We start from the raw sequence: 22,225 nt of genomic DNA on the forward strand, positions 1-22,225 counted from the left end.
ATACATCAATTTACCAGGAAAAGAAATGCTGTTCATCTTATTTTATACAGAGACAGTCTTCCACTGATTTGGTCACTCTTTTTTTCACAGGTGAGCTCTGGAAAGGAGCCATCAACCAGGGAGATCTTTTCAGATTGCTGCTAACTATGAGGCTGCTACCAAGGCAGGCATCATCTCCTAGGAGCAAGAAGCAGCCGCCACTGCTGCCTAGCAAGGGAGGCCGACAGATCTTCCACAGGACAGCAGCTGAGAGACACAACTTGCTCTATCAGAGGCAGCATTTTAACTGTTAAAGAAAAAGAAATCTCTCAAACCTATGCAAGCTGTGAATAAAATTAAAGTTTAATAATATACAACAAACAAGATCCTAGAATAAAAATTGTTTTGAAACGTTTGCACTGATAAGGCAAATCAAAATGCATTTACTAAATAAAATACATTAATAGATCTAAAAAAAAAAAATGTAAAGGAAAACAATACCTGAAAAATCTCTCTTTGCCACTGAGGTGAACCATGTGCAAAACTCAGGGAAGCAAAACAAACATAAAAATTGAACCATAAATAGCTACTAAATGAATTCATAATCTGCATGCTACCATGTTGTTCTTAAACATTATAGAATTGAAAACCCAAATTTGCAGAAGGAAATTTAGCATTGGTTCTGCTCTGTTTGGAGAAGGGAGGAAGACGATTTACTAAAGTACTCCAGATACAGAAAAGTGCCAGTCTTTGCAAACGGTACTAAAAGGGAATTTAGAAAGAGTTAATGCAGCAAACCCTGTCACAAAACGGTCACTCTAAGTAATCCCTACACCTGATTTTCCTAGTTTTCTCAGCAATAGATACATTTAGCTGTATCCCGTGTCCCAGACATAAGACAATAGTATTGGAAGCTCTCAAATAAGTACCTCACCCAAAGATGGATGCTATTCCAGGCAAATATTCCAACTTCAACTAATATGATAATACTTCTCCTTCTTGAAATGAGACCATTTTGAAGACTGATTCTTCAGTGGTTCATTGCAGCACTTCAGTTTTAAACCTGATCTAATGAGCAGCAATAGAAGTTACGGCCTCTAAAGATAAGCAATTGACATGTTAGCATATTAATGTACTTATATGTCACATAACTCACTAGAAAACAGTTTGCAGCATGACCCATATATTTGACCCTATACATGCAAACCTTGTTTACTTCTTAAATATAAAGCTACTACCTGCTGGCAAAAGTCCTGATTAAAATAACACAGATTGTAGTAATTTATAACGAAAATCTATTGCTTAAAATTCTTCAAAGTTGCAGATAATATATCATTAGTTAGAGTAAAGCTTTAAAAATCAGTCAGCAGAGTCCACTTCAATCTCTGCATGATAATAAAGGATTATTATGTGGAGTAACCTATTTATGAAAAGGAAACAGTGTGCTTCTTTCAGACCCCATCAATTGCTTTAATAAGGAATTGAAAAGCCTGGCCTACTTTATATGCAGATCACCATCCCAGTTGCATAAGGATTTACAATAGACAAAACAAAACTTTTTGTTGTAAATAAGGGATGTTTGTTGAAATCACACAATGTTTGGATCTAAAAATTATTTACAGGCTACTAAGGCTCTATAAAGTTTGTGTATCTCACTTGTTAATTAAAATGTTTTCAATATTCTTCAGGAAGGAAAGAAATGTACATTTTAGATTGTGAAGGTAAAGATTCAAGTAACACAAGCCCAAGTCAAAGGCAGAACAGAAAACATATTGACTATGTTTACTGATGTTCTTATTAAAACCCATATTGAGATTAAAAGGTAATTGATTAATAAACCCCTCTAAAAATTTAAACTACTGTATTTAGTAGGAGTTGTTTATCAACTGGGTTAGGATGGCTGTGCTGTTACTTTCTATTTAGATAGGGAAAACATGAAATTGTTCACGTTGCTGAAAGTTAGTATGATGTATCTATCAATCTCTAGCAGACTGAGGGGACCCAGGTTCTAATCTCACTTCTGAAGTTTCTTTGCAAGTTTGTTTATTCATTTAAGTGTATGGCTGTGTGTTTAATGAGGTTGTGTGGCGGCCCCTGCTGGTGTGCATGCTTATTTTAAAAGTACTACACCTGGCAAGAAAACAAACTGGTAATTCCAATTAAGTTAGAAAAATAAACTCTGTTGTTAAATGTATAAAAATATCTAATTTAATGCAGAAAATATATATTACAAGAAGAGTAATGTTTTATTTAGTATGAAAAAATCTTAAACCACTGAACATTATTGGCTGTGTTAGAGCTGCAGTGTAATGAATTGAGAAGGGACATTAATTGTACAGTTCACTATGATGTCATGTTAAATGTCTTTTATTAATGAACTGTTACTCCCATCTGAGGCAGCTGATTACCTCTAATCCATTGCTAAGTCCTCTTAGTTGATTTCAATGTATCACTTAAACCAAACCCAAAGGGGGGGAAAAATCCAAATAATTTACAGTTCAATCTATAAAGTCCTAGAACTACATTCCCTTAAAGAAGGTCTGGCTTCCTATAACTCAAGCAAGATGGTTTGATTTAATGCAGCTGACATATAGATCTATTTTACATTTTTTTTAATTTCAAAAATACAACACATTAAAATAGGTTCAATTTATCAAAGCTAAGAGCAACAATTAAGTAATAATGTACTTAAAGTGCAAAGGCACTTTAACACAAGAAAGTGATACCCAGTGGCTATACTTGTAATTGAAACAGCAGTATTGTATATTATTATTTACAAAAAAAAGTTATAGTCCAGGAAAAAGATCTTTGGAGATCTTCTACATAATACATTACCTTTCCACTTTAAATTGAAGAGAAATAAAAAGTCCCCCTTCCTCCCAACTCAAAAAAAAAAAAGAGAATTATGCAAAAATCTATTGTCGAAACATTCATTTGCAGAGACAGTTCCTAAGGGGAGGGGAAAAAGAAGAAAGATGTAGAAATAACTTAAAGGGACCTTTGCAAAAGCAACACTACACCCTCAGCACAGTATAAGAGGGCTGTGTTTGCTTGTTTTCAGAATTTAAAAAGTGGAAATATTGAGAATGTGACAAGTCACACTGATTCAGAACTCAATACCAATCAAGTTTGACTTTAAGACCCTTTTAAAATGCCTCCTCCTCCCCCCCCCATCCACCCTCACAGCTGACTAATTGCAGTTTGTTTTTCCAGAACTTCGAGGTAGTCTGGTTCCGTTTGTAGCTTTCCTTGCAGCAAAGGATGCTCGGGTTTAGACTGTTCTGCAAAATATTTCCTGGGTGTTCCATACAAAACAGTCTTATTTATCCTGTCCTGGTTTTGGCGTCTGGATTCATAGGAAGGAGCAAACTGCCTTTTGGGTAAGGTGCAAAAGTTATAATGAACAACCCCTCCACTGGGGAGTTCCTTGACCCTCTCTGCAATGTTTTGATACAGCAGCTCTGGCTCCCTTGGCGAGGACTGCTTTTCCAACAATTCAGCGGCACTGATTGTAAATGCAAGGCTGGCGGAGTCTTCCTTTTTGTGGTCAAGATTGCTATAGCTAAACTCATGGAGATTCCTGTAGTATGCAACTGGATCCCCTTCCTTTTGCATGTAGATTGGGTTTTGGCACATCTGCCCGACAGGAGGGGGGATGTAGTTATAAACATGCCCTTCAGTTTTATCGTGGCTCTCCATGTTGTAAGACCCATACTGCAGCTGAAATGAACTTATGTCTAAGTTGTTTGCACTGTTGGGCACGCTTGGCACTCCCTTTCGGCGTTTCAGAACAAAGACAAACAAGCCTGCCCCAAAACAGACAGACAAGATAAACACAACCAGCAAGCCTAAAATTAAGACAGAGAGTGGAACTTCTGTGTGTATTTCTGGATAGGAGCTGGGCGAGACGCTAAGGGACTGTGGTGTGTCTGTGTTATGACTCATAGAGAAGAGAGTAGAATCTGACAAGTTAGGGTTCTCTGGACAGATGGCCTCTTTGCTCAGGAATTTCAGATGTTCTCCTGAGTGCTTAGCTGGAGACTCACATATGACCTCATTGATAACTACAGGGGGACTTGACTGTTGATTGTTCTGCTCAATGACATGCTCTATCCAGTTCCTGAGCCCCATTATGTCACACGTGCAATCCCAAGGATTTTCTTGGAGGTCTATCTGAATTAAAGCCGAGAGCTGGTCAAGGATGCCTCTCACAGGCAAGTGTGAGAAGTGGTTGTTCCTCAGATTGAGCCTCGTGAGGGAAGTACCACCAAACACATTATCAGGCAAAGACCTCAGCAAGTTGTTGTTCAGAAATAATAGATGAAGGTTGCTCAGAGCATCAAAAGTGCGTGGCAGGATTTCCTTAATGACATTATACTCTAAGTAGAGATACTGCAAGCTCTGCAGTCCATTGAACATAGAAGGGTACAAGATTTCAAGGTAATTGCCATTGAGATAAAGTCTGCGTAAACTGGTGAGGTTTGTAAAGGCACCTTCCTGTATCACTGCAATCCTGTTGTTTCCTAAATGTAACAAATCCAGAGAACTGTATTCAAGGAGATCAGTTTTATAAACAACCTGTAGATAGTTACTTGTAAGGTAAAGTTTCTTTGGACTGGTGGGTTTGGGGTGGAGATCTGAGATGTTACTGATCTTTTTCTCTTGGCAGTTCACATTTAGACCATTGTCAGAGCTTTGCGAAGTGCAGACACAGCCACTGGGGCAGGTGATGGGCACAGGGGACTTGGTCTGGTAAACCATGATAGGTCCGAAAATTTGCCGGTCTTTTGACACCGTGACCCGAGGCGTTGGACGGTTCCTCGTTTTGGGTGGCCGGCTGGCTTTTGGGGCTCTGGTGGGGCTGATGGCAGGGTTGGCTGTGGGTGAGAGCCTCTGGATGTGTGTGTCTGAGTGGGAAGGGTGCTTTTCCCTCTGGTGAGAGTCACTGGAACTTTTCCGAGGGCAGAGGTCTTGCCGGGTGAGCTGGGTCACGTCCTTCCCATGCAGCCGGAAGGGCGTCTCACAGACGATCTCCCCGACAAAGACGGTGATGGTGTCCAGCCAGGCTTTGAGGGGGAGCAGGTCACAGGTGCAATTCCAAGGGTTCTCCTCCAGCTGGATCTCCATGATCCCACCAATGTGCTCCAAGACGCCGGCGAAGGGCAACATCTTCAGCCTGTTCCCCCTCAGGTCCAGGTGGGTGAGCAGGACGAAGCGGAAGACGTTGCTGGGCAGGGAGAGCAGGAGGTTGTCGTTGAGGATGAGGACTTTCAGCTTGTTGAGCTGGCTGAAGGCTCCGGCCTCGATGGCGCTGATATAGTTGTAATCGGCCTGCAGGTATTCCAGGCTCTCCAGGCCCAGGAAGGTGTCCTCCCGTAGCACCTCCAGCCTGTTGTTGTTGAGGTGCAGCCTCTTGAGGGTCCGCAGGCCACTGAAGGCCCCGGTGCGGATCTCCTGCATGTCGTTGTTGCCCAGGTGCAGGGTCACGGCGTTGGAATAGTTGACAAACTCATTGGGGTGCAGGCGGGTGAGGGCGTTGCCGCTGAGGAACAGCTGGTAGATCTTGGAGGGGGGCGGCTGCAGGAGGCTGACGGTGGTGAAGCCTTTGTTCTCGCAGTTGATGTTCAGCACGTTCTCCTTCTCCTCGCAGGGGCAGCGGCTCCGGCTGCAAATGTCTTTGGCGGGCTTGCGGCTCTCCGTCGTGGGCGAGATCCCAGCCACTGTCAACACACTGAGCAACCAGACCCCCTTCAGCATCTTTAGGCGCCGCGCGGGTCCCAGCTCCGGTACCTGCAGACAAACCTGCAAGCAGGTGGGGAGGGGAAGGAGAACCCCAGTTAAGGAAGCCAGGAAAGGGGGGAGCAACAAGGCAGACTAGGGCAAAAGCCCCCCCCCCCCCCACACACACACACCCTCCTCCCACTGGCCCTGGGGGCAGCTCGCCCTGCCCCAGCCCAGAGCAGTCCTGCTAACCCCCTGCCCCCCGAGTTACCCCAAAACTGGCTCAGACCCCCCCCGCCTCCAAACAGCTGCAGGGGACCCCCCCCACACACACCCCCAGCAGAGCCCTTCCCGCTGCAGAGCCTCTGCTCAGCCCCGAGCGGCCCCGCTCCCGGGCGGCTCCTTGCGCCCCGACTCCGAGCGCTCCCCCGGCCGGGCAGCGCCAGCGGGGCGCCCCGGACCCCCCCCCCCCGACCCCGGGCCGCGGTACTCACGCATCAGGACCGCACCCGGCTCCCCGCCCGCGCACCGACCCACGCGCTCCGCATCCCGCCGGCCGCCGGGGAGACCGGCCGCCCCGCGCCGCGCTCCGGTCCCGGCGGCAGCAAGAGGCGGCCGCTCCGCATGGAAGTTTCGCCCCGCGGGCTGGGCAGGGGGAGAGACGCCGCCGCCCGCCGCCCGCCGCTCCCGTCCCGGCTGCAGCCCGCGCCCCGCCGCTGCGCCGAGCGCTTTGAATCCCGAGGCTTTTGCAGGATGCCCTTGGACGGAGCCGGGGCTGACGTCACGCCCGGGGATGGGGCTGCCGGGGGACGCACGTCTCTCCCCCCCCCCCTTCCCTCCCCGCCCCACTCCCGCCCCGCAGCCTCTTCTTGCGGGGTCCCCCCCCCACCCGCGCCCCCCAAACCCGCGCCGCTGCCTCGGGAGCGCTGAGCTCGCCGCTACACCGGCAGCGTGGCCCTCCCCAGCAGCCGGGGGAGGGGGAGGCAAAAGCCGGCTTCACCTGGATCCTGCCAGGGTTTGGCCCCCGAGTCCCCCCCCCCACACCCCTTTCCACCCCCCCACCGCAGTCGCACGGTCCAAAGCCAAGAGGCGTCCAGCAGCTTCGGCTGCGCACCAAAATCTGGCGGCCGGAGCAGAGGGTTCCGCAAAAAACCCGGAGCCGGCATCCGGATCCAGCCCAATTTTGGCCCCGACCCTCGCCCCCCAACGTCCCTAGCGCCTACCTCCGTACCCAACGCTGGGAGAGCTGCAAACCCACTAAGGGGGTCTGAACACGCCCGCCTCCCCCTCCGCGGGGGTTGACAGTGAATGGGAGAGGTGTTTCGAAATCCCTTACGTTGCTTGGAGTAGCTCAGCCAAGAGCTGACCAGGCTCAAACAACATATAATGTGATCATTCACACCGGCTAGACTATCTGGGCTGCCAAACTGCCAGGGTTACGGCATGAGATTTGGCTGCCGCTAGAAAAGAACGAGATGTCAGAGCCGGGTTGCTGGGGCTTCACTTAAGCACAATGCATTGGATACAGTTTTATCTGATGTAAAAGGAGGGCTGAACTTGCCGTCTATTGAGAAGGTAAAACTTTGGGGGAGGGGGGTCTATCGGGGGGAAGGACAAGATCATTCATGACGATTGTTTTCCAGTGCTCCTGTGCCAAGATGCAGTATTACCAGAGTTTTATAGCGGGAGATCTCTATTTATGAAGTTAAACGTAGAGATTTTCTGGCCAAAAATTTGCTGGACCTGGCAACACCTAGGTGTCTGCTGTACGAGGTTGTGTGGCTGTTTAACCAGGATGTGTGGGAGCTCGGATTTTAGGAACAGCAACATGTGTTGCCTATTCTGCTGGGGACTTGGGGGGAGGGGGGGTGTCAAAAAAAAGGTAAGAGCCATCAGGCTTCCAGCACTGGATAGACGTCTCTGAGATGGTGCTGAGCAGGGATGCACTGGCTTGGCGTTGCAATCTGAGCAGCTGCACTTATTCTCTATTTAGGAATTTTAGGAAATGGGGAGGGGGAGCCTGAAAAAAAGAATCAGGGTGTTGGAGTCACATTTTTGCAATACTGCTGCTCCAACCTGCAACAGGGTCTGAATTTTTGGGTGCCCTATGTTTCCCCACACACACATAGAGTACAGCGTGGGGCCAAAATTTGCCAAGATCCATGTACAGGATCCAGAGTTTTGCAGTGGGATGCATCAACGTCCAGAATTTTTTGCAGCCGCTTTTTGCTTGTTTTCTCATTCGACGTTAGAAGTTGAGGGCAAAATTTGGCTGGATTCAGAAGCATCTATATGCTGGGTCCAGGTTTTTGTAGTGCTCCTGCTTTGGATGATTTTTTTTTTTCAGTAGGCGTGTTTAGATTGTTCTCTATTTTGAGGATACAATTTGGAGACTTTGGGACTAAAGATATGCAGGACCCACTTTTTCCCTGGGGGGGGGGGGGGTAATACTTTGGAGTGTCAGTGTCCACACACACAGGCATCCACCCACCCTCTCCTGGCCTCCTTCCATGCACCACACGTATACACAACACTGTAACATCCTTGACACTCTCTTGAGAAATGCACAACTCTCTCCAACAGACTGCAAAAGCAGAAGGCAACAGTAAGTCCACTGCATTTCTTTCTGATGGCTTTATGTATGCATGTGCGGTTTTGTGCATGAACTATTTTGACATGTAGTGTGTACTAGTGTTAAAGTGTCCTGTCCTGGACTTGGTTTGTGGAACTGTATATGCTGGGCTTGCATACGTGTGCCTTAGAACCAAGGTGCATTTATGTCACTTGCTAATGATGTCTGTGGAAAGAGTATTCAGACACTGCGCATCTCAGCAGTAATTGCCAGCTGTATGTGGGATGGAAGGAACAGCGTGTCAGGGGATGGCAGGAGTAATAAGCACAGAGAAGATGCTGATGCCATTACACTACAAGTGCATATGTACAATGATCACGGTAGTAGGAGGAGTAAAGGGGATATTTAGGAGCAAAGTTATGATTTTCTCAGTACACCATAAATGTTTTATAATCCCTTTACTTAACAAGTGAATGGTAAAAGCATTTGCTTTTCTGCCTGTTTTGCCCCTCCCCCCCTTGACTTCATTTAATTAAATCCAGATCAATTCCAGGCATTAGGATTGTGTGGGAGCCTCAATCTGATGGTGGCCTTCAACAAACTTCAATTTTATACTTACATTCTCGGTTGTCAAAGGAGTCAACAGGCAGAGAGGCTGTAGTGGTTTAGGGAGATGCTGGTTTCTGCCCAAAAATGCTGGCTTTCCAGACAATTTTTGTTATCCCCCATACCTCCCCCCCCCCCACACACACACACTTGGAGGAAAAGACTCATAGATCAGGTCATTTGTGATCATCTAGTCTGATCTCCTGCCTAACACAAACAATAGGACTTACCTGAATTAATTCCTGTTGGAAGTAGAGCACATCTTTTAGAAAAAAAAACATTCAGTCTTGATTTAACAATTTTGTGTGATGAAGAATCTACCTTGGTAAGTTATTCCAATTGTGAATTACCTTCACTGTTAAAAATCTGCACCTTATTTCAAGTTTAAATTGTTCTAGCTTCAGTTTCCAGCTACAGGATCTTTTTATATCTTTGTCTGCGACATTGACGTCCCCTCTCTTATCGAATCTCTGTTCTCCATGTAGATATTTTTCAAGTGTAGAAGGATAGGAATGAATGCAGGACTCGCTTGATCCAAGCCTAGACAGCTTCAAATAGTGTGAGAGCACCTTATGCAGGTTAAATATGCTACAGCAGATGGAAGCTCCTGCATGGTCTTAGAGCCTGCATGGTATCCCTTGGCTATTAAAAAGAATTGAATACAACATAGGGATACAAAGTGCTGCACAGATCAGTGCCCTTACAGAACTCCGCTAACCATACTGTCTTCCCCTTCATATGTGTGGATATCATGGGGCAGGTTTTCTAACTCCATAGAAACATGGACTGGGGGAGACTTTCTTCAGTCATAATATCAGATTTTCTGAAGGAGGAAAAGTTGGTGAGGGTCAAACACCTTTCCATATACAGGTGGTAAAAATTTCTGGCAAAAAATCTCATCATCCAGTAAAAGAGGAATGAAAAAAGGGAGAGACCTTCTCTAAGGTCCTGTGGTGTGAGATGCAAGACGAGAATGGGAAATCTCTAGAAAGCTTATGCTCAAATAAATATATTAGTCTCTAAGGTGCCACAAGTACTCCTTATCTTTTTTCTAGAAAGGTAGAAACTCAGCTGAATTTCTGTTAGGTGAGCAATAGCTACCTTTACTCATCAGTTGGAAACCATTGCCCCAAGGTGAATGTGTGCTGGAATGGCTAGGTGGTCTGAATGCATTTGTCAGGAATGGGTACATGAAATGCTTCACCGTCCTGTTAGTTAAACAAGGGGTTAAGACTTGAGAAGTGAAATGATGTCTGCAAAGCATTTGCATCCTTGCATTCTCCTTGTTGCTGAAGTTTTAACATCTATTTCAGTAGCTCTTGGTATTCCAGCCCATCTCTCCTTGAGCTACATAATCTGAGGACTGTAATCATCTCACGGACACAAACCAATCCACTAAGTCTCAATGAGGGAAAGTGGCAATTTTTCACACTACTTCTGTCCCCAAATGGAGCTAGTGCTTAGGGTCCTGAGATAAGCTCATAGACTTCATTACCTCTCTGTGTGTGTGCTCTCAGAGTCATCTGCCTGTGTGTGTTTTCCTAGATATGTCCGGGTGGGTGGACGGCTTGAGACATTGTCACTCTGTGAGTGTGTGTGTGTGTGTGTAGTTATTGTTACATTGTGAGATATTTTTATTCTTTACTAACAGTGATTATTAAGAAAATAAACAGTTACTGTATTTAGCAGTAAACAGGCAAAATAATTGTGTCTTGTAGTATGAGGCTTTATCTCAGCCAGCAGCAATAAAAAGCATGTTGTAAAGACGAGGGAGAAAGAGGAGGATCCTGCTGCACCAGCTTCCTTTGGGGAATGGAGGAAAAGGGATGGGAATGCGACAGTCAATGTGAAGGGCAGAGAGGGGAGAGAACAGGCAGACTCTGCCCACAACCTGGGTGCCTTGATTTCTTTTCTTCCTCACAACTGATGCTCAGCAGCAAACCGGGGAGTGTGTGCAACTGCGAGAGGCAGAGATGTTGCCTCCACCAAAGAGCCACCAGACACCCCAGCTGAGGTGGTGGACAACTTACCACACAGCCCAGTAGCTACCTGCAATGTGGGCTGCTGGGTTGGAGTTTGCCCAGTAGGCTGAAATGTTTAACTGGCAAGGCTATTGACTAGAATTTCTTAAACCCTGTGATGCATTTATTTAATTCAGTTCCCCCGCCCTCCCCAATACCCTAAAATCTCTGTGCTGTATTGGGATTGTGTTTATTAATATTTCATGACCATTTACTATGTAAACAAAATAACTCAATGATACAACTTAAAACAAACCTGCTATCAACTCCTATTCCCAGCTCCAGGCTCCTGCAGGAACTGAAATCCTAACCAGGAATTTACATTGTTTTAAGGGCCACTCTGTCCTCTCTAGAGCTGAAGAGGTCCCTCCCATCATCACCATTGTTTTGCATCATTTTTGTAGAATACTGATTTTTTTAAAAATAAAAATCATATATTTTCTGAGTTAAAACAACAAAATCTGCTTCAGTATGAAACTGGATATACAAGCACTTGGGGGGAAAAACAACAACTCTCCAGTCTGCTAATGCACTGGGTACATCGATACATTCAGTACCATGTTATTACCAACACATATTTCCTTAGTTTGAGCCCACTCCCTTCAATCTTTACTTGAAAAAACCTCCTCCTCCGTCCCCACCCATTGATGTGAGGCCCAATTCAGCACAACACGTGCTTAAATGTATGCAAGTTCATATGTCCATCCATATTCAGCAAAGCACTTAGGCCTGATCCAAAGACTATTGAAGTCAATGGAAAGAATCCAATAGACTTCAATGGGTCTGGGATTATTTCTTTAAACAAATGCTTAACTTGAAGTCTCATTGAGTTAAACAGGCTAAGTATCTGCTTAGATGCTTTGCTGAATCCCTTAAATGGGAGTTTTACCCTGATAGGGACAGCAGGACAGGTTTTTCTAATGACAGATATTCCCATGATACACATCAATGGATTTATTGTTTCTTTCATTGTGAGAGGGTAACTATTAAACAGCTAATGCAACTACTTAAAATACATTAATAATAGGGTTCCTTTTATGTATAATCTATGTTGAATATATTGTAAACATATTTTTAAATGTGAGTGTCCAGTTCTGCAGACACTTACAATGTGAGTATCTTTAATCATGCAAAGAGTCCCACTGAACACAATGATCTTCTTGCATGGTATGTACTTTGGTACCTCAGCACTCATATTTGCATGCTTCACCTTAACATTTAAGGTCAAATATGCAGTATGTTATGCAGGTACTGTTAATATTCATTGGTCCAAATCTGACTGTGAGATATGTCTTACTTTATTATACAGTAAACACCATAGCTAAATATGTTCCCTTGTTATTTGTATGGCAGTAATGCTGAAACAACCACAATCAGGATTCAAATCCTTATGTCCCAATGGCATATATAGAATGACATGTGAAACAACAAGAGCAAAGGGTGAAATTCACCCTGTACAGAGAGCCAGCCCAACAATTATACCCCACCAAAGTTCCCAATTCAGTCCTCAAAACACAGCTTAAGTTGGACTTCACTGGACCTTAGTCTTTGTGCTGGCTTTCCACACAAAGGTGACTCTCACTTGGAGTGACTAATTCAGAGTAAATAATGTATTCCGCTAAGTTAGCCTTTTTGTCTTGTTTTCTTGAATTTATTTAATTGAAATTACTCACCAGATAATTTCTATGAATAATCATGGCCTGTGGATTATATTTCAGCACTTTACTGTGAGCATTTGTATTCAATATGCCAAATGTGAGCGTTGTCATTTAGTTCTCAGTACACACGAAGGTCACGTGTTACTGCTTTTGCACCACGGTTAGTACAAAAATTATCCAGATTAAGGTTTCCAGCATGAGTACTTGGACATGCAAATTCAGAATGTGCTTTCTGCAAATAGAAATGACTATTCATTTACAATTCAATATGTCTAGGTGTTGGGTGAGGATTACCACACACTCAGATTCATTAATTCAAACCCTTATTTGAACCAAAAGTATGGTCTTGTGTTTGCAATTGCTATAAAAAGCAATGAATGACAGATGTATAGAAAAAATATTGATCAGTGGCTTCTCTTGGGGCTTAGACTGGTTATGATGGATTTCTCCTACAAGTTTCTGACTATGCCCTTCCACTCTAGCATATTTATACCTTTCAACATTATCTGACCATCATAATTTGTATAATACGCCTGTGCAGACTTCAGTTTACATACCTTTTGCTGTCCACGCTATTTTCATTTCATCATGTCACCATACGCCATATTGGGATTTTCCTGCTTTTCCTAATTATAGGGACTTTTTGGCATTATATTTTGTGTATTAAGAGAGTATGATTAACTTCCTTATCTGTGTCCTCCAACACAGTAGAAAACACCACATTTATCCTACATAGCTAGAAGCATCATTTAAGCAAGTCCACATGGAGCAACACTCATGTCAAACAAAGACTAGGCCAAAGTCAGTTAGCCTAGCATAAGTCTGACTTTGGCCTGTAGAAACGATCCACGCTGATATTTCCAACACATGCACATTTCTTCAATTAAACTCACTCACAACAATATTTGTAGAAAGCAAACAGAAAAAGGGGTGCAAATGGCCAAAGCAAATTCAGTATGGTTAACTTGAGCAAATATTTGCAGGGTTGAGGTTTTATTTATTTTAAAATATTTGCCCCTTTCTAAAACTACCCTGTGTTCGCAATCCCCTGCAATATCAAGTCACAATGGGATGGGTTAAATAGGGAGCATTACATTTTAGCTCTGCAATTTGTGAATGTTGTGGTTTCAAATCAGACTTTCATCATTATTTCTAAGGCTATTTCTAAGGCCCTGTTTCTTCAAACACATGCATGAAGACAGTGGGACTACTCATCTGTGTAAATTATTTGTGCAAGATTGAGGTCTTGGTGTTGCTGGTTTCTGTGGAGCTTTTTGGTGGTAGTAATCATAAAACACAGTGCTGACCAAGAGGCCACCTAGAATCAGTAGTAATGAGGAAGCTATGCTGAAAAGGCAAGCAATATATCTCTGAAAAGGGGGCACAGTAACAGCTAAAGAAGAAAAAAAATTAGTGCTCATCTCTGTTCTGGTTTTCACTGGACAGAAAAGCCATCTCTAAGAACACATAAAGATTTTCCCCTCTCCCCTGGCCACTGCAGACAGTTTCAGTTTAAGCTGCAGCCTCCTTTAGTACAAACCCTGCTGCCTTTGAACAATATTCACCTAGCTAAAGAATACCCTACAGTATTTCTCTTTGTAGAGGACAGGCTGGTGCAGATATTGAGTTTGACATCCGAGGATGTATAATTCAGAGTGGCAAAAGGAAAATGGATGAGGCATATAAAGCTTATCAGAATGGCAGTTGCATTGATAGTGTGTGAAGAACTCAATGGAAAATGGTGAAAAAACCCCGGATATATATATTTGTATGAAAGGAGCACTCAGAGGTCCCATTGTGCTAGGCACTGGACAAACACATATAAAGATAGGGGTGAAAGCCTGGCACTATTGAAGTCAATGGCTAACCTCCTATAGATTTCAGTAGGGCCAGGATTTCATCCCTGGTCTCTGCTCCGATCTATAATATATATGTATCCCATGATACTCTTGGCATTTCATACCATCTATCAAGGGCATGTGTGTTTAAATGACTCCCCATCTTCTCATATTTCACCTTCCCTCTCTACCTTTCAACATTTTCCCCCCTGCAGATGGATCACTGAAGGAGACTCTGATGTCATAAACCCAAGATTATGACTTCATGATGAAGCAGCGAGAGAAGCCAGGATGAGAGAAGGAAAATAGAATACATTCATCTTTGGTAACCAGCAATGATTAAAAGGGGAGTCCGGAAAATTTGACAAAAAACAGAATGTTATAAATTTTCCCCGAATGTCTTTGCTTCCAAGCTACTATGCTGATTGACATCTGGTCTTTCTAGCTATTCAAGTAGAAGTCAATCGGGATCAAATTTATCACTGGTGACATCAATAGAGTTTCACCAGGATGACCTGGGACCTTTATGCCTCTAGGGGGAAGATACCGAGAGATCTCAAATGCAAGAATCACCGCACTTTATATGCTTCTTCAGTCTCACCTACATTATGAAAGCTTGCTGTGTGCTCATCTGAATTAGCTGTTTTACCAATGTAACTATCTATCTTTTAAAAATACATTTACATCATCAACATGCCATGGGGCCTAATTTTGCCACCCATGCGCTTGTTGAATAATACCTTATTCTGTGACTAGTTTGAATGGGCTACTCCTCAACAGGAGTAGAGGTGGCAAAATTTGGCTCGAAGTTAACTCCAGGAACAATCTGATTGTAATTAACAAAATATGTTTGGTGTTAATTTTGCTCATTTTCTTGTTGATTTTTGATATTAGTGTTATTTATTCTTGTATTGCAGGAGCACCTAGGAGCTTCAGTCGTGGGCCAGGCACCCATCATGCTGGGCATTATACAAACAGAACACAGAGATGGTGTCTGCCTCAAATAGTTTACAATGATATGCTGAAAATTTGACTTTTTTTCCCCCTTTGGCTGGATCTTAAATGGAGAAAATGTTGGTTTGTTTTTATTTTAAACAAAAAAAGTACAACTAGATTGACAACTTGCATGCCAGGGTTTTACTTGATGCAGTTTGAGACAGCTGAGATGGTATATCAACCACCCCTCTTGCAATGAGATTTATAATGGAAATGCTGACAAGACACCTGTCTTTGGAGATGGCACTGTGCACCGCTTTAAAAGCTTGTTATGAATGTTAATTGGTTATCTGAAGAGTTTTCTTTTCCCACCTGTAGGCAGCCCAGGGCACAGGCTCGGTAATACCATTTAATGAATGCATGAAAACACAGGATGCTTATGTGAGTATTAGAATGGCTGGCATTGCTGCAAACAGTGTTGCAATTTTATTTTCAAAGTTTAATCAGTAATAAGCTGTTTGATATTGCTATGTACTTGGAGAAGAGCATTTCCTTAGGATGACAGCTAAACAACTTTCCCACGGTTTCATGTCTGTGTTTGGGTTTTAATCAGTCTGCTCGGGGGATTGTCATGAACGTCAGTACTACACAAAATAAATAGAAGGCAAGCCACAAAATAGTCATGCAGTTAGGGTGGTAATTGTTCACCCAGCATGCAGGTAGCCCACCATATTCTGGCTTTTGCAAATTGGAGCATTGGTGAAATTCACAGTCATTTAATTCCCATTTACCGTAAGCCCTAATAGTTCATGCCAGAGAGGGCTTTGATAGCTTAATTGGTGCGTGGGCCTTATGCTGGCTTTCTCTCACCCTGAGTGACAGCAGGCAAGGACAGCAGGCAACCTATAGGCAGGGCACCATGCTGCAATGCAGCCCCTCAGCCTATAGGCTACCTCATAGCCTGAAAGAGTGTCTGTTGCAAAGTACCTTCCACCTGGGGTGTCACAGTAGGACCACTGGATCCACCTAATCACAGATTCCTTGTCTCTGCCTTCAGATCTTCCCTGTGCCCGAGACTTTTTAGGGCCCACCTGGATCCCCTCTCAGTGGTGCCCAGGGGGTCCAGAGAATCATCTGAGCAGCCAGCCTGTGCGGCACTCTCCCCATGTACCACACAGCCCACCGCAGAGGCTTTGTACGCTCTCTGTGCACTGGGTGGATGTCACTCTTTCTGGGAACACCTTTTGTTTGTTGTTGTTTGTTCAAAACTATACCAATTCAGAGACAGAGTTAACCTTTAGCAGGTCACCAGCACCGAAGAACACATTTCCTGCAGTGCCAGTAAGAAAGTGCTAGATAACAAAAAACAAAAATGGCTTTGTCCTCTACATTGCAAAAAATCTGCACAGAAGCTGGGCTGGCTCCACAAAATAGATCTCTAGGAGCCTGCTCAGTGTAGAAGACAAGATGATTTATTAAATCTGGCACTGTGAGGGCACACGGTATCAGCTTGGAGATAACCTTCGGCAGGGAACTCTCTCACAGACAAAGCATAGTAAGTGGTAGGCGCTTGGAAGACAAAAGCAGAGGCATTTCAGGTAATTTGCCCTGAATGTAATGAACTGCCATTAACATTCATGCCCTCCCACTGATGTCGATGGAAGCTCTGTGCATGGCACCATTGCGGGATATAGGCCTAAAGGCAGAGGGTCTGGTTCTGCTCTCAGTTTCCAAAGCAGCTTCACTGAAGGCAAAGGAATTACATCAAGATACAATCAGTGTGAAATCAGGGTCTCCCCTTGGCGTGTGCTTACCTCTCTTTAATGCTAATAAGAGTAAAGAGAAAAGTGAATGAGACTACAAAGCTTTAGTTACTGTAGTTGCTTTAACTTTCATCAAGAATATATTGTTGGAATTCCCAGTTGCTGTATTTCTAAGATGTTGCTTTAGGTTTTCATACAGCTGGGGGGACAGACATAGGATTCAAAATAATCCACTCAGGATAGCAAAGGAAAACTTCAGTTTAGTTAAAAGAAACGAGGTTCTCTTACTAAAAATGAGTAAATCACTGATTCCTTGGGATACCTTTGCTCATGTTGAATCGTACCTGATGCATTGATTAGTGCCAATAGGGCCACCTAGTGGAATAAGGTACTACTCAATATCACAGTCTGACCCCCCAGGTCTTGCTCCTTAATCAAAACTCCATTAAATGAGACCCATAGTTTGTAGCAAAAGACATTCTGTGCTGCATTAAAATGCATTGGAAAGGCTGGAGCCTAAGTTTTAAGGGTTAATTGGATCCCACAAAGAAGAATTAACTGAGCTGTTTTCTCTCTTTGTAAAAGAACCTTTATAGTTATTGTAATCTCTACTTTATTTCCACACAGGGCAACCAAAATACAGGATATTTTTCACATTTTAATGGGTTTTTTGAACAAAATGGTTTTAACAAGTAATGTACAGATTTTGATTTATCTATAATGTACATACTATAGTCTCATTGCATGATGATTTATACACCAGATCTTCATAGGCATGCATATGAGCTTGACTATTAATCTTTAGTTATGTTTTACTATGTGCTAATGTTATTTGCTTCTCCGGTGTTAAAGGAGAATTTGATTTTCAGATGCTTACCTCTTGTTTGGAAAATAATAGCCTAAGGCACTGCTATTCAACAACTACTGGGGGGAGGTTGAAGTTCTAGCCAACCAGCTTTTTCAAGCTCCCATTGCTTACCCGCTGTGGAACTCTACTCTTGATTCAGGAATATAAATAATCTGCTTCCTTTCCACTGAGCTTGGATGTTTGTCGTCGGCTACATGAAAACATGAGTCCTTGTATCCATGTATGGAAAGTAGACAAGTGACCTGACTCCCTGTCAAGAGAAAAATCACTTCCACACACCAGAGAGAGCTCTCAGAACCTGTCTAACCCTGCCGGCACAGCCGGATCACTTGATGGGAACATGCAGTTTGTGATAATAGATTTAGATCACGGCTGATGACTGCCTTTTCAGGAGTCTGCCTTATGATTCCCCATTACACACCTTCCCAAATTTCTTCCATCGGCATAGGGTTGAGGATGCTGTTATCTGTTTTCGCTGCCTACCCTTGCTTATGTGCAGCACACATAGAGAAGAAAATAGCCTGCAGATTGGGAAAATCATCTTTTTCTTTCAGCTTAAAGCTGAATTGATAGTTTTTTGGAGGGGGATAGATAGGAATTAAATTCCTAGATCTCCCCACCCCACTGCAGCACCTCCCAATTTCCTCCCACATCCCTGTGTGTGTGTGGGCGTACGCGCACATGGGGGAGGGGGGAAGGGACCAAGGCGTATATGTACTGTTTCTATAAATCTATAGCGAGAACCCAGGCCAGAGGAAGCTGGGGAAAGCTCTAGGCAGAGGCAAAGATAGAGTAACTTCAAGACGCATGCTGTTTTCTCCATTCTAATACAGTTCCTTGTTCAGTGTCAAATGAAAGCAACTTTCTGTAGATCCTTTACTATTGTCACAGGTGAATTTTAATAGTAGTTGGACACCCGTTTCCATTAGGTGCCTTTGTAAATCCCAGCCCGAGTAGTTTATTTTGTATTTAGTGAGATGTGTGTTCTTGTTTACCATCGTCGTTATGGTAACTCCCAAAGGTCCCAATCAAGTCAAAGAGAAAATGTGCCATGAAACGTATAATAGATTCTGATGATGTTGAAAGACGGAAGTTGTATATCAGGGATAACCTCATAAAGGAAGAGCCTTTTTCAAGAGAAAGCTACCGCACTCTATCTGGGTAACCAATACAATAGAAACGCTACACTCATAGTTCTGTGCACGCTGCTAATGTAAACCCGTCCTTGCTTAGCATCTACGAACTCCTGGAACCAGCATATTATCTTGTGAACAGGCAGAATGCCATCCCAACAGATGAGCCCAAGTAGGCAGCCAAGATATCATGTCGGATCATCAAGTGTGTTTGTTAAGGTCAGGGCTCCTGGAAAGCCAAATGACAAGGGCAGCCTGTCTTGGGTTCTGTGCCTCCCATAGGTTTACTGGGTTGACCATAACCACTCCAGCTCTGATCTGAATGAATGTCAAAAATAAAAAAATAGTTCACACAGCTCTTCTGTTAACACCAGGGGAGTCACTGTGTAGTTAACAGCAACTGACTAAGGGAATGACGAACGCGAAGGACGAGTGCTGGTGTATGTTTGTGTGGTGGGATAGGATTGGAGAAGATGAGAAGTCTTGATGCACAGAAATGTAAAGGAAACATCATGGTAACACAAGGGAAATACGTTGTTTGAAATTAGGGATGGTAGCAAGCAGGGGGAGTAGAGGGAAAGGAGTCCCAAGACTTCTCCATATAAACTCCACTCTCTGTATTGGTGCACATGCATATCAAAATTCTTCCCTCCACGTCCTTTGACCTCTTCAGAAATAGACAGCCAGTGCCAAAACGCTCTTTTTTAAAGGTTGTGTGTGCTGGGTCATTTTTGAAAAGCTAGTTAGAAATGCTGACATCTTTACTGATGAGAGCCCTATGGAATTAACAAGTCAGCACAGAAACACACAGTCGCTTAATATTTGGAGGCAAATCGTGCCCCGCTGCTACCCTGTGTGTGGAGAACTCTGCATCCAGCAGAACCCAATACATTTCTGCCTTGTAGGCAGGATGGGAGGCAAATAGCCTTGTGGGAGGATCCCTCCCCAGTAAACATCAGCCCTACTCAGGATGTTTGCATGAATGAGAATCTGCCCTATTACGGCTAAGTGCAAGGATTTCCATTTTTTCAGGGATGTTAACATCAACAAAGCCGTGGAAATATATCTTGCACCTGTCAGTAAAACGCCTACACTGCAGTATTTTTCCCATTGCAATAATCAATGATTGTATTGCAATCCCTTCTACCATCACTCAAAAACAAATCAGGATATATTGCAAGTCAGGTCACTGGTGCAATCATATATGGAAGGACAATGGAATCTCATTTGGAAAAGAGGGATGCATAGCCTTCTTTTGTCCATGTGAGAGGAGGATGAAAAGCTTCATTCAAATTTGCATTCAAGCATCACAAGAGTCTCCATTATGTTACATGTTCAGGGCTTTAACCTATTACCCCCATTACGGGGGCCAAATACAGACCTTGCTGCAGTAGGACACACTGGAGGGATTCCGGATGGCAAAGCCAGAATTCCTCGTGGAGACTGTTAGGAGACACATGCTATACAGGCAGTTAATGCAACCCTTGTAAATGGAGCAGTGTGGAGGGAAGGTGTAATCTTTTTGGGAAGCTAATGCTGCCAGTGTCACGAAGCCTGAAGTATAGCAAGTGCTGGAACCAATCTGGACCCCTGTGCAAGGAAGCAAGAGGGGTGGGGTAATTCTCCTTAGGGTCTCTACCTTATTAGTTATCACTTGTATTGTGGCAATGCCTTGGAACACCCATCAAGAACCAGGGTGCCATTGTGCAAGGTGCTGTACAAAAATATCTTTGCACAATTCTGCGGCCAAAGGCACAAAAGGAGCCTTCTAAATTTGTTAAACTGGTGACAGAAATTGCAATCCTCAGGATGTTTTCAATCAGTAGTAAACTACATCACTTTGTATCAGTAAGGAAATAGTTCTTTAATATCTCTCTGGCTACTAGAGAACAGCTCGTCGATATTTGACTATGCACAAACATATCAATGTTTTCTTACAGGTGGACTGGCTGCACAGATTTCAACTAAACCACACACTGAACTCTGCACACAGTATTCATTAGCAAAGGGATCAGCCTACATTGTTGTGTGGTGCATACTAACTAGATGTTTCCATAGTTCTAGGGCATGGGAATTGCCTCAACCTACTCTACTTATGCTCATGTTCCTCCCAGCTCAGCATTTGGAACCCAGCATTCTGCATTGAACAGTTCCACTCTGCACAGTCTCTACTGGTGCATTTGGCTACTCAGTGGCACACGCGGGATTTGCACATGTTGAGGTGGGTTACATCAAGTGCACTTATCTAAAAATATAACTTTGGATTGAGATGCTAGTTGTGAAATTCAAGTGATTTTGTACATGGAGCAGAAGTGGCAGACACACACAAATCAGATTTTTCTTTGGGTAAAAGTACTTTTTTTCTGACTGCTGCCTTGAAGTTTGGGGTGGGGGGAGTCACTTCCCTTTCACTAACAGGATATTATAGACCTGCAGCTATGCAATATCTGCTCTTTCTCTCTCTCTCTCACACACAGGCGTGCAAATAGCCAAGAAGAGAAAATATCCCCCCCTCAAAATAAATAGATCTCACATTACATCTCAGACCCCTTCTCCCTTCCTCTGCCTGCCTTTTGCCTATAGTTTTTAGTCCTAATATAAATGCAGGTTATCCCCTATTAATTCAGTTTATCTGGTTGAGGTCAAGGGTCAATCTTGACCAGTAAATCAAAATAAAAGAGGTGAACCTGAGCCTTTACTAGGGAAAAGGTTGTAGTTAAGTCAGGATCCACTAATATGCATTAATGAACCCTGACCAGGGGTGAAAGTAAGCCGGTACGCCCCGGTACAGCGTACCGGTAAGAGCCGGTGCGCCGTACCAGGACTGGCTTTCCAAGAGGGCAATTTAAAGCCCTGGGGTAGTGCCGGAGGGGCTGCGGTGGAGATCTAAAGGGCCCCAGAGCTCCAGCCGCTGCTACCTCCCCCCCACCCCCCCGGGACCCTTTAAATCCCGGCCTGAGCCCTGCTGCCCGAGCACTGGTATAGCGGCGGCGGGGCTCTGGCAGGGATTTAAAGGGCCCCGACGCTCCAACCGCCGCTACTGCCCTGGGGCCCTTTAAATCCCCACCTGAGCCCCGCTGCCCAAGCCCTGGGGTAGCGGCGGCGGGGCTCCGGAGGGGATTTAAAGAGC

The 22,225-nt window shown here is 44.0% G+C and overlaps 1 protein-coding gene and 1 long non-coding RNA gene across 12 annotated transcripts in view; one reads left to right on the top strand and one right to left on the bottom strand.

Annotated features, from left to right (window-relative positions):
- Positions 1 to 319: 319 nt before the first annotated feature.
- On the bottom strand, positions 320 to 9,402 carry SLITRK2 (SLIT and NTRK like family member 2). Of its 3 annotated transcripts, none has more exons than XM_073358399.2 (2): positions 9,109 to 9,402; positions 320 to 5,781 (listed from the first exon to the last, which is right to left on the bottom strand). In XM_073358399.2, the coding sequence occupies exons 1-2, from the start codon at positions 9,157 to 9,159 to the stop codon at positions 3,160 to 3,162; spliced, it is 2,673 nt and encodes an 890-aa protein (XP_073214500.2). In that variant the 5' UTR covers positions 9,160 to 9,402; the 3' UTR covers positions 320 to 3,159. The 3 variants fall into 3 exon arrangements, with proteins under 3 accessions (XP_073214500.2, XP_073214503.2, XP_073214501.2); XM_073358402.2 differs by lacking the exon at positions 9,109 to 9,402 and adding an exon at positions 6,924 to 7,066; XM_073358400.2 differs by lacking the exon at positions 9,109 to 9,402 and adding an exon at positions 6,195 to 6,482.
- LOC140916727 (uncharacterized) overlaps positions 6,836 to 22,225 on the top strand; it is a 28,345-nt gene continuing 12,955 nt past the window's right edge. For 2 of the 9 annotated variants that reach the window (XR_012160628.2, XR_012160627.2), the window contains exons 1-3: positions 7,299 to 8,305; positions 14,611 to 15,772; positions 21,036 to 21,316. This is a non-coding gene — a long non-coding RNA (uncharacterized LOC140916727). Of the gene's footprint in view, positions 7,276 to 7,298; positions 8,306 to 14,610; positions 15,773 to 21,035; positions 21,317 to 22,225 lie in introns of those variants that run through there. The other 7 variants (XR_012160622.2, XR_012160624.2, XR_012160625.2 and 4 more) reach the window with 7 other exon arrangements.

Source organism: Lepidochelys kempii, chromosome 9, assembly GCF_965140285.1.
Source record: "Lepidochelys kempii isolate rLepKem1 chromosome 9, rLepKem1.hap1, whole genome shotgun sequence".
Taxonomy (NCBI): domain Eukaryota; kingdom Metazoa; phylum Chordata; order Testudines; family Cheloniidae; genus Lepidochelys; species Lepidochelys kempii.